The 12,632-nt window shown below is 37.1% G+C and overlaps 1 protein-coding gene and 1 non-coding gene across 9 annotated transcripts in view; both read right to left on the reverse strand.

Annotated features, from left to right (window-relative positions):
• The window catches only part of SPEN (spen family transcriptional repressor), a 94,191-nt gene that overhangs the window by 11,649 nt on the left and 69,910 nt on the right, over positions 1 to 12,632 (reverse strand). For 4 of the 8 annotated variants that reach the window (XM_060141321.1, XM_060141324.1, XM_060141318.1 and 1 more), the window contains 5 exons: positions 10,944 to 11,095; positions 7,757 to 7,882; positions 7,293 to 7,406; positions 6,057 to 6,170; positions 4,990 to 5,090 (listed from right to left, as the gene is read on the reverse strand). In XM_060141321.1, coding sequence (XP_059997304.1) covers positions 4,990 to 5,090; positions 6,057 to 6,170; positions 7,293 to 7,406; positions 7,757 to 7,882; positions 10,944 to 11,095 — 607 coding nt within the window. The remainder of the gene's footprint in view (positions 1 to 4,989; positions 5,091 to 6,056; positions 6,171 to 7,292; positions 7,407 to 7,756; positions 7,883 to 10,943; positions 11,096 to 12,632) is intronic. The other 4 variants (XM_060141320.1, XM_060141319.1, XM_060141322.1 and 1 more) reach the window with 4 other exon arrangements.
• On the reverse strand, positions 1,619 to 1,691 carry TRNAK-UUU (transfer RNA lysine (anticodon UUU)). The gene has a single exon. It is a non-coding gene; the product is annotated as a tRNA-Lys (tRNA).

Consider the following 12,632-nt stretch of genomic DNA (forward strand, 5'->3'; position numbering starts at 1 on the left):
ACTGCACTGACCAATACCATACCTACAAGCCACATGTGGCTACTGAGAACTTGAAATCTGGCTAGTCTCAGTTGAGGTGTGAGTGTAAAATACACACTGGGTTTGGTAGACTTAGTTTCAAAAAAAAGAAACACTTCAATAATTTATTCAGATTGAGTATATGTTGAAACAGTATTTCAGACATATTGGGTTAAATAAAATTAATTTTACCTTTAGTTTTACTAGAAAATGCAAAACCGCATATACAGCTTGCATTACATTTCTATTGGACTTGAACAGCAGTGCTTCAGCCCCTTTTTATTCTTTTGGTATCGGTTGTCGTGACTTATGATGAGCACTAGTATTAAACAGTATCACATCCCACATTTCTAAGTCTTTCATAATTACTTTCCTGCCAAAAGATATTCTTACCACAACTTGGGAAACAAATGTACTGTTTGAAAAGATAACAATTTAACTAAAATCTTCCCACCTATGCAACCTGTATATCGGTAACACCTCTACCTCAATTCACAATTTAAAAAAACACATTGGGGACTTCCCTGGTGGTCGAGTGGCTAAGAGTCCGCACTCACAATACAGGGGGCCCGGGTTCAATCCCTGGTCAGGGAACTAGATCCCATGTGCCGCAAGTAAGACCCGGCGCAGCCAAATAAATATTAAAAAAACAAAACAAAAAAAAATCCCCACACACGCTGGGGGCCAGTCTCCCTGGGCTCAGTCTCCTCACTTACAAAATGATAGCTCTTCTTCACAAAGATCTTAAGGAGATTAAATAAGATAACATTTGTAAAAACTTTCCTAACATAATACAAGGCACATACTTGGCCTTCAGTAGTTACTTTTCCCCAACCTGCCAACTAACAAATTAGGTGATTACAAACTGTGTGAGATAATTCCTTAATTGTAAAAGAATTCACCTCAGATTTTCTCCCACAGTGACACGTCCCAGTGCATTCAAAATAAGATTAAATTTCAAGAACATGTATGGTGTATAAAATGAAATTCACCTGTGATAGAGGCCAATTCCTTTACTCTTGTTCACTTTCCATTTTTGTCTTTCAAGCAGGTATGGCTTACTCAGTCTACATAGTACTGTCAATGACGGCTCAATGAAACATAACGAACCTAGAACTTAAACCTCTGAAGGCATGAGCTTTTGTCTTCTCGGCTCACAGCAGGTACTCATTTGTTGAAAAAAATGAACCTTAGAAAAATATGTCAAAGTTGCTACTGGGCAATGTTCTAACCCATTTTCAATAGCAAATGAAGCATCTAGACTTACCATTCAAACACTGGAAGCATCAATAACACATTATTATATGCATTTATACTGAGCTTTCTCATTTCAAAGAGAATAGTTTATGACATATCTATGATATCTGACTTGATTTGATTCAAGATGATCCTTCTACAGTTCCACAGGAATCAGATTCTTTGCCTCAATACTGGCCAGCCATCTTGCAAATAGATGTTACTAGGAATGAAATTAGGCTAATTTAACTCATTACCATCATAAATACAAACTCCAAGGAAGCATCACTTTCATTATGTAAAGGTGAACACACTACAAGCTTTCTTTTCTCCTTTGGCCACAGCACTGCTTGTAGGATCTTAGTTCCCTGACCAGGGGCTGAACCTGGGCCCCTGGCAATAAAAGTGCCGAGTCCTAACCACTGGACCACCAGGGAATTCCCTAACTTTCTAATATAAAGTGGTTAAGACACCTAGAATGGCCACTAGTTTGCTGCCTGCATTAAAAGTACGTTTAAAAATGGTTTCCAGATATTTTCTAAAATAAGCAAACTAAAACTATATCCAAAATATGAAAAAAAAAAGTTACAGAAGTCAAAAGATATACGTGTAAACATTAGTGCTGCACTGTTCAGTTTAATAGATGATGATTTTGTACATATTTTGCCGGGCTCTACCAAAAGAAATGAGCATTCCTGCCACCAAGGAACTCAACTTATGCAAGGGACAATACAACTGCACACTGGTACTATACACAAAAGGCTCTGGCAGGGCTCTGAGGAACTTTGAAATGTCAGGTTTTCAGAGAACTCTGTTCCCATGACTGCACAATACCCAAACCACCGTAAGTAAGTGGGGAATTCATCTAAAGCATAATGTGACCCTATAAATGTCTTGAGAATCACTTTGGTAAACTGGAAGGCTCAATGCATACCAGGTAGGAGCCCTGGGTTTACCCCCAGCCCAACCACTTACTAGCCTGTGACCTTATCAGCCAAGTCACCTGATCTTCAGTTCCCACCATAAGTAATATATGACAAGAGCCACAGCCCTATTTCCCTGACACTGTATTTAAGGGAATAAAAGAAATACTACTTTTAAACTGCAGGGCACTATGTAAATGGATCATCATTTGCATTCCTGACCTGAACTGTCATTAGGGGCAAAGCTCCCCCCCCCCCCCGCCACTTATTCATCAACTATTCAGTGGGATGACTTCCTTCCACTCTATGGAAAGGGCAAAGATTCTCAAGTTCTACTGCAAGGAATGCATTCCAGAAGCACTGCCATCTGAAACCAAATGGGGCAAAACTGGGTCACAGTAAAGTCCCACACCCTCCTGCTTCCCACTTTAGGAGATAAACTCCATTCAACAGAGATAAATAACCACAGGTAAGAACCAAAGAACAAAGCCAGAGCCAGATCATCAGTAAAGTGAGTGAATTTAAGTGATAATATACAAAAATTAACACCCACACAACATTATCCAGCCCTCACAAGATACCATTCTTTGAAAAATATTTAATGTGCACACAGAGAATTTTAATGGAATTTTTATGTCTTAAGTGCCACTAGACCATCAACACACTTTTCACTCACTTATAGGTACGAATTCCTATAAGCACTTAAAGTATTAACAATGACTTCCGACTGCTGCGGTGGGGGATGAGGGCCACCAAGATGGAGAACCCTCCCCACAGACACCTACGTTCTCTTACATATGTTCATTCTCTCTCTCTCACACACACACACATACATACACACACACACACACACACACACAGAGGGAGAGAGAGAGGGAGAGAGAGAGAAATTTAGAATGTGGATTCCAATCCACTAGTGAAAAATCATCGAAACCTTAGAAGTTCAACCTTTTGGAAATTTGGCTGTAGGGCACATTTTTCATTAAAAAACCTCTCAAGTATTCAATGACCATTACACTATACTCCATGAGGAAATGAAAAAGAAATACATATCTTCTATGATTTAAACAAAAATGAAGTGGCAAGAAGAGGTAGTAAAAAGAGAATGCATTCAACAGGTTTCTGGGAGCACGATCAGGATTTTGCCTCATCCTGGTCATAAAGCCCTTTTATACTTGAACTTGAGTGTCTAAAGGCATTTGTCAAACGGTCTTTTGTCTAACACACATCTGAAGGGGTGGAGACCTAGCAGTAACATTCCAGGAGACTTAATCAGAGGCATGTTTGGACAAACAGGTTCATCATAGGGATGATAGTTTCCATTTTCAAATGTGATCAGCTACTGAAGAACCTGGTGACACTGTTAGGGTGTTTTAATATATTTAGTCTAAAAAAGAATCAATCATCAGTTCTGGGGCAATTTTTAAGCTAACGGAGACAGCCTGATTCAGACTGTGAGACCTTAAACGATTGTGAAATGTTCCCACGAGCTGCAGAAAAAAATACTACAGTCCCATGACTGAAAACATTAACAAGGAGAAGTAAGGTATACTTTTCTTTTCTTTTTTTTTGGTCGTGCCTCATGGCTTGCGGGATCTTAGTTCCCTGACCAGGGATTGAACCCAGGCCCACGGCAGTGAAATCACCCAGTCCTAACCACTGGACTGCCAAGAAATTCCCAAGGTTTACTTTTTACACAGCTAAACTTACCAATTTATATCAGCTTTGGCTTACTGATTCACAAATTTAAGAGATCTGAATTTAAAACAAAGCTCTTGACAGTCTTTTGAAAGTTTCTGTTTTTTTAAATTAATTCTATGAGCTCATGCGTGGTGACAACCTGGATGTTGTCACTACTAAATTCACAGGGCATTTAATAGTTTACAATGCGGGGCTTCCCTGGTGGCACAGTGGTTAAGAATCCGCCTGCCAAAGCAGGGGACACGGGTTTGAGCCCTGGTCCGGGAAGATCCCACATGCCACGGAGCAACTAAGCCTGTGTGCCACAACTACTGAGCCTGCACTCTAGAGCCCGCGAGCCACAACTACTGAGCCCATGTGCCACAACTACTGAAGCCCACGTGCCTAGAGCCTGTGCTCTGCAACGAGAAGCCACCACAATGAGACGCCTGTTCACCGCAATGAAGAGTAGCCCCTGCTCGCCCCAACTAGAGAAAGCCCGCACAGCAATGAAGACCCAACAAAGCCAAAAATAAATTAAAAAAAAAAAAGTTTACAATGCATTTCAACAAGTTATATTTAATTTAAAACTGTAAGGCAAAATGATTTGTACATAGTTATAATCTGGAAAACAGTAACTCTTTTAATGAGTATTCTCAGGGAGAAAATACCCCAACTCCCATGAGCTACATGAAAACTGGATCTATAAAAATCAGTTTTTATGTGTGTTTGTTTTTGTTTTGTTTCTTAAAAATATTTATTTATTCAGCTGCGTCAGGTCTTAGTTGCGGCATGCGGGATCTTTCATTGTGGCACGCAGGCTCCAGAGGATGCAGGCTCAGTAGTTGCGGCACGCAGGCTTAGCTGACCCACGGCATGTGGGATCTTAGTTCCCAGACCAGGGATCGAACCGGTGTCCCCTGCGTTGGAAGGCGGATTCTTACCCACTGGACCACCAGGGAAGTCCCTTTATGTGTTTTTTATGTGTTTCTTTCTGTATGTGGGGATAAAAGGGATAAGTTTGGGGGGAATGAGAGTAGCAATAAGGGGTAAAAAACAAAATTTAATCCCATCTAAACTTTACGTATTAGAAATTTTAAAATTCAAGCTATGGTAGGTTTAAAATACATACCTTCTTTCTGCTAACATTTCATAGAAGTCTCTGATATCTTGACCAGATTTTTCCATACAGTGATAAAATGCCAGCTGACTTTCCCGATTTGCAAAATCCACCTTTAAAAAAAAAAGAATACTGCGTGTTTAATCCAAGTTTCAGATTTTAATGATGGAAAGTGTTACCAAATTTGAAAAATTCTTCCCAACATAGCCTTCTGGATAAATTTCAAGAAAAAGTAACTTATCTAAGTGAAACAGTCCTCATAACTAAAACTGTATTTTTTTAACCTGAAATCCCTCTCAAATTCTACACAAATCTTGATAAAGAATTACAATTTAAAGTTCTAGAACCCAATCCTGAGGAGTGGAAAAAGCAATATGGAAAACTGAAACATACCTATCATGATTCTAGGTTGTCAATTAAATAATCAGACCAACTAAATCCAGTAATCTACTGTGCATAATTTGCTGGAACCACAGTTAGAACATAAAATATGGAAGAACATTTGAACTTTACTCACAGCCAGGACTCAGAGTCACTTAAAGCATGATACCCACCATCTATCAATATCTTATTTCGAGAAGACTGATTTCAATCTAACTGTCATAGTTATTAAGTGCAAAAATTCCTTCAAACTATCATAAACAGAAGTTTCTAAACAAAAACACCAGACAAATATCGTGCTTTCAGTGGTTACCCACTCTTTAGGAGAGGAGGAAAGAAGATGAAGAGAGGATCGTTCAAGAAGCTGGACTGATACCTGGAGCTCCTGGGTGTGCAGAAACCCACAGGTGACTGTGGGCCAGCCTGCACTAAAAGCACACAAGTGAGCATCAGGTACCTGGGGCGTAGAGAAGCACACATCCTTGAATGAGAGGATTTTTAGGGAAGGTTCTGTGGCTAATGGTTTAAAAGACACTGTGCCCTTAAGTAGCTAGCCAAATATAAAAAATGTAACATCGCCCTTAGAAACTGAGGCCATATATACTGCATGTCCTGTAAACCAACAAAATGCCAATTATTAAGAGGCTGGGATCTAAACACGATTTTGTTTTGCTTCTGTTTGAAGTCATTCTGCACACCTTAATTTTATTCCCACCGATTTTCCTCCCCTTGGTCTCTTTTACAGCTGCTTGTGCATATTCAATTTCATTGTAGAGAACCAGGGCCATGCCTTTTAAGCGGTCAAACACCACCTGTAAAAAAAACGACGACAAAAAAAAACAAGAGGCTCATCCACTAGACTTAGTGTCAGTCCCAACAAAATTCTAAATCACAATGACACTGCTAAGAAAAAATATATATATTTTTTTATTCTAGAAAAAATTTCAGGCTTTTCCGATGATGCATGTTATACTGAAAACACAACAAAATGTCGTAGGGACCATTTAGAACCATGGATATTGTGGCTTGAGGTATATTATGCCTTTACTTTGTTTTTCTGTATTTACTTTATTTTACTTTATTTCTTTATTTTATGCTGACTGACTCATGTTGGCTCAAAAAAACAACACCCCTGAAAAAGGGGGAAAAAAGTAAAGAGTACTGAATCAACATAAATTTCATATTGTACATCCACTGTACTTCAGCAAAAAAAAGAAAAAAAAAGAAAAAACTACACTATAGCAAAGGAAAAATAAGAAAAAAATAGTAAGTTGCAATGAATTTTGGTCATAAGCAGCACTGTCTTAAAGCTTTTAGATTTTTTATTTATACTAATAGTCTTTAAGATGTGCTTCTTCAAACAACAAAAGCTACATTTAAAGAAATGTCAAAGTTATGCAACATACCTACCACAGTGTAAATCTGCTTTCAAGAAGTTAAAATCTTTACCTTCACATAATGGAATGGGGTCCAGAGACCCTGTTCCTGTTATGTTTGTGAATGTGTTACATAACAAACATTGGTTAGATGAGTATTCTGTTGTGTGTCCCTTTAAAGTCATCATGGTTTAAAAAAAAATCAAGTCTAATTACATATTAGTGTGAATGTGAGTAATTATATAATTAGGCTGTCTAATCTTAATGTGAGATAAAGTTACAGAAATCCCTAAGAAATATTCTATTTAACAGTATTATGCAGATTAGTTCCAAAATTAATCATTTTGGCGGGTTCTAGATAGTTTCTCAAAATACTCATATCATAAGCTAATAGATGCAAATGCTCTTCTAAACCCAATTTTGGAAAAGAGAATTTTAATGTATGAGTTACTAAAGAAAAGAAAAAGTCAGTACTAGAAACTGGGACTGAAAGGACAGAATACCAAAAAAAGGGAGTCAGGAGTAACTTTAAACCACACAACCAAACCTCCCACCTACCTTCACCACAGGCCCATATCGGCAGAAATGTCGTGTTAAATATTGATCCGATACGTTTGAAGAAAGCCCATCTAACCACACACAGTTTGTAGGCATGCTCTTTCCAAAACCCAGCTGAATACAAAAGGCAAAATTTCTATTAGTTAAGTCACCAATTATTCAACAACAAAATTCTGAGAAAACTTGTCTTCTGTAGGAATCTTATCAAACCAACACCTCAAGTGGGAACCATCAGGTTAAAATCCAACAGAAACTGACACAAAAATTATCCTGCCTGGCTAAGCGAGGATTAACTCAGATTACAGTATAACAGGATAAGGATGCGAAGAGGTTTATCACCTTTATGGTTATCTAACTGTACTACTACAATTTTAAATAATCAGACATATGAACAGAAAACTCCAAATCTTAAAAAAAAACGCAGCGACTATTAACAGTACAATAACTTATGTAAATTCCTTTACCTTGAGACGATTATTTCCAAGGTATTCCCCATCCATCTTCTTAATAGCCTTACAAACGCTGGCAATATCACAGTATTGCAAGAACGCATACTGAGGAACTCCATTTACTTTCTTAATATCAATATCCTGAAAAAGCCAATGGATGGATACCACTTAGTGATATGCCAATAAAAAAATAAATCAGAATAAACCAAGTCCATATGAGCTACATATTTCTCAAAATAGTCATATTCCCCCAAATCATTTTCCTAGTTACAATTATACATCTTAATGCAACTGTAAATTAACAGCCTAAAAAACTATTCAACACAGCATTTGTAGTCACAAACCATGAAATCCTTCTCATGTGAAGCTCTCTGCAGAAGAGCAACTGCAGTGCAACTCAAAACTCAAAATTTTAAATCCACAACACCTGTGTTAAGAGACATTTATGAGAAGAAAAAAAGCAGCCTATTTAATGAAAATCTAAGAAACAATTCTCTTCTGTAATATCTAAAATCCTTATTAGGGGTAAGCCATTTAAAATACAGTATCTGAGAAGAGTAAGAATGATAAAGAAATCAAGTTTTCAAAAAGTGATTTAAAATACGCAATCCTAAATTAGAAGACTCATTCTATCAGTATATCTAACTGAATCAAACCTGGTGATGATAAATGTGGTAATAATCTCTCATAACCAGAATGAATGGATTATATAAATACCTGAACTACTCCGTGAAGATGCATTAGAACACCATCCCTGGATTAAAGAAACACTCTATAAAGGAATACCCCCATCTCTTTGGAATGCTCAAAACCTGTAGTCACATCTGACACTCCGGTCCTGCCTATTAAAAGGAGGTAGTGAAAAAACCTGGCTTACACAGGAAAATGGTCCAGAGAAACCAGACACCTGGATGGCAAAACTTGTACTTAAACAATAATGAGCTGGGCCATATAGTGCAGATTATGTATTGTGATTATCTAAGCCTCCTTAAGGGTCACAAGCCAATAATCAAAACCTGAAACAGAGCAAAATGAGTAATGCATTTAAAGAGCTGTTTGATGGGTCTTTAAAAAAAAAAAAGCAATAATTTACACTCAAAATTTTTCTAAGTAATGGTAAACAGAAGCTGTTTTCATCATTATGTAGAATGTAATAACCCAGGATAGCTCTACTTAAAGAGAAATGTTTCAAAGGAATACTGGTGGGTAGATTCACTAAATAGGTGCTTCCGGCTATAGCATGATCCGTTATCGGTAAGTAGAAGACCATGTTCTCAAAGACTGTATGTCATTAAAACAGTGACAATCATGAGCAATTGCAAACATGGTAAGATAACAGTTTTCAAACAGAGTACTGACATGTCCACCTTATTGATAAGCATAGCTCTTAAAACACAATAATCATCCCATTTTTAGCAACCCTGGTGATGAAAATGTATCCATGTGCCCAAATACAACTTTTGTACTCCTCCAAAATTTATAGTAGCAGCTACATTCAATAAAAGTATGTTTGAAAGTTTTATCAATTCAAAGCCTCATGAATGCCAAACAGCAAATTAAATAACAGATCGTGGTATAAAGACAGAAGAAGCTGGAGCCCAGATAGGTAATTGACCATCTAGTCACTCATCCAGGTAGGCAGTAGAGCTGGAATTAAGAGTATACACTACCCTCTGGGCTTCCCTAGTGGCGCAGTGGCTAAGAATCTGCCTGCCAATGCAGGGGACACGGGTTCGAGCCCTGGTCCGCAAAGATCCCACATGCCGCGGAGCAACTAAGCCCGTGAGCCACAACTACTAAGCCTGCACTCTAGAGCCCGCAAGCCACAACTACTGAAGCCTGCATGCCTAGAGCCTGTGCTCCACAACAAGAGAAGGCACCGCAATGAGAAGCCCGCGCACCACAACGAAGAGCAGCCCCCGCTCGCTGCAACTAGAGAAAGCCCGCATGCAGCAACAAAGACCCAGTGCAGCCAAAAATAAAATAAATAAAATAAATGACTTTAAATTAAAAAAAGAGTATACACTACCCTCACAAAAATACGAAACTGAGAAAAGTCGAAATAGTTGAAAAAGAAAGATGAATGTTTTGCTGGTGTATCTAAATATACAGCTTCTCTTTTTTTTCTTCACTTCTACCAACCACTTCAATCTCTTGCCTCAAGCCCCTAAAGATGAGGTTTAGCTCAGCCACAAGCACAAGTAATGTTTTATTCACAGGACTAGATTATGTCATTTAAAAAATTAAGAATCTTTTGTTTAGAGCATTAGTGTATAAATACAGATGGATAAATGGACATCACACACACCCTTAAAAGATTAACAATAGCTGTTTCTATCCAAAACATTTTTTTACTCTCCAAAGTCCAAATATACTAGAGTACTTTCTTCACTGTTATTAATATAGAGAAAATCTAGGAAAACAGAAGTATTTCCCTGTTTTTTCAAACACAAAACAAAATAGTATATCCTAAGGGTACAAAGCTGCAACCAAACTATTTTCACTATAATATGACTCAAGTTTTAAGTCATGGGGAATAGAAAAATCTTTCTATCCCTAAATCTAACAATTACATAATTTGAAAAATGATTCTAATTAGAATTTCAAAATAGAACTGAGTTTCCAGCATGCTATCCACATTCTAGTAATCCCCAAGGTACTTCTGATGTGCATTGTGATAAAAATAATCATACACTAATCTGCTGCTTCTTTCTTACAAACACGTTTTCTCTTCCAGATTTTCCTTTCAACCCACAGGACTAGAGATGGCATTAAAACAGCACCAGATGGACAAAGATAAGAAAAGTGGAAAGGAAAATATATATGTAAACAAAATACAGACAATTACATATTTTTACATACACACATAAAGCAGTCCCTGCTGGGTTTTGCCAGATCATCTTTTAGCAGCAGTTAAAAACACATAGGGCAGGAGATGCAAGAGGGAAGAGATATGGGGATATATGTATATGTATAACTGATTCACTTTGTTATAAAGCAGAAACTAACACACCATTGTAAAGCAATTATACTCCAATAAAAAAATGTTTAAAAAAAATAAACCACATAGGGCAAATGGGAAAAATATTCATTACACCATCTAAGTATCGTTTTTCCAAATATAATCTCTGCTATGCTTTATGTTTTGTGACAAAGATCTAACACTGTTTTTATTGTAAAAACAAAACAAAACAAAACATACCACAATTTCTCCAAAGCGTTGGAAGATGTTGCGAAGATCATGATAAGTAGTGGTTTTTTCAAGGTTACCAATAAAGAGAGTTCTTGTTGCTTTGGGGTGAAATTCATCTATCCTTTCATCCAAAGGGCGAAATTCATTTTCACTTTCTGTTTCTGTAAGTGGGATGGGGACAGAGAGTGTTTTAATATATTCATATATCATGGGAAAATCTACTTTAAAAAATCAGATCTCTGAAATATTGGGATTAATTCTCATATAATCTGAAAAATTATACACACCATCAGAAACAGCTCCAAATCAAAAGAAGAATACAGAGGCTAGAGAAACTTGTCCAAAAAATTAAGAGAAAGTTAACACCCTGATCTTTAAAATAGAAAAGAAGACTGAATTTCAATCTAAGTTGATTTGTTTTAAAAAATAATCACTAATACAGAAATAGGTTTTAATCCCCAGCAAAAAATAGTAGTATTTGAGCCTAATCTTAGGTTCCAAAATTATGTGGCAGGCTCTGAATGTGCAGTATAAAACTATAATCTGAAATAAACATAAAATTCAGCTAAAAATAGTCCAGCTTCATTATTTAATTTACATTTCAACATTTTATAAAACAGTTAGCATTTTATGTTTGCCATACCCAACTGTCTAAATGCAGCAATTTTTAAATACAAGAATAATACTTGTATGAAAACTGACTGAAGTAACGCTTATGAAATATCTTCTTTTGGTGTTGCATGGTACCCAATGACAAACAGAAAGAGACTAAATGACTCTTAAGGTTTCTACTTCTTATGATCAAAAGCCCTGGTTCAACGTCTAATTCAATCACAGGCTTTCTCTGAAGCTCCATTTATTAACTTCGTCTAGGGCAGGGACATTCAACGTTTTCTGGATAGTAATTATAATACAGCCTGTATGTTCTCGCTCTCTTTTTTAATGTAAAACAAACCCATCCCAAAAAGTTAGTATTTGATCAACCTGACTAAATCAAAGTGTTTAGTGCCAGCCACTGAAACATTACTGATAATGTCAATGACAACACCGGTATTAAAAAGACTCAACTTCTGAGATGTTGGGTGAACTCAGCCAGAACACATCTCACTCCTGATTCCAGTTTGATAATGGCAGCTCAGCTTAATCTTACCTGTGTCATCAGAGAGTACATACTTTTTCAGTCAGGTGGACCCAGAAACTGTCCAGCACTCATACACCTATCTCTACATTTTCATCTTATTTCACAGGGGTATATCTCATTTTAAGCTCAACTAGGTCTTCTTAAAATTATGTAACTAACAGAGGGCACATACTTAGGAATATTTCATTTAAAAGGAGAAAAAGAAAAAAATAATTCAGGCACATCTTGAGGTTTGTACTTCAAAAGGCAGAATCAGGGGAGTTCCCTGGTGACCTAGCAGTTAGGATTCTGGGCTTTCACTGCCATGGCCCATGTTCAATCCCTGGCTGGGGAACTGACATCCTGCAAGCCACGTGGCATAGAATAAAAAAAAAAAAAGCAGAATCAGAAGGATAAAGCATGATTTGCAACCATTAAAATCTGTAATGAATTCATTTCTACCAAATAGCTCACTTAAAATTTCAAAATCAGAAATTCAGTTGGGGGCAGGGAGGGAGTGTCTTTTCCACATGTAATCTATTCAACCTTCATGACCAGTTTTAAGTCTTACTGTCCTA

This window comes from Lagenorhynchus albirostris, chromosome 2 (assembly GCF_949774975.1).
Source record: "Lagenorhynchus albirostris chromosome 2, mLagAlb1.1, whole genome shotgun sequence".
Classification (NCBI taxonomy): domain Eukaryota; kingdom Metazoa; phylum Chordata; class Mammalia; order Artiodactyla; family Delphinidae; genus Lagenorhynchus; species Lagenorhynchus albirostris.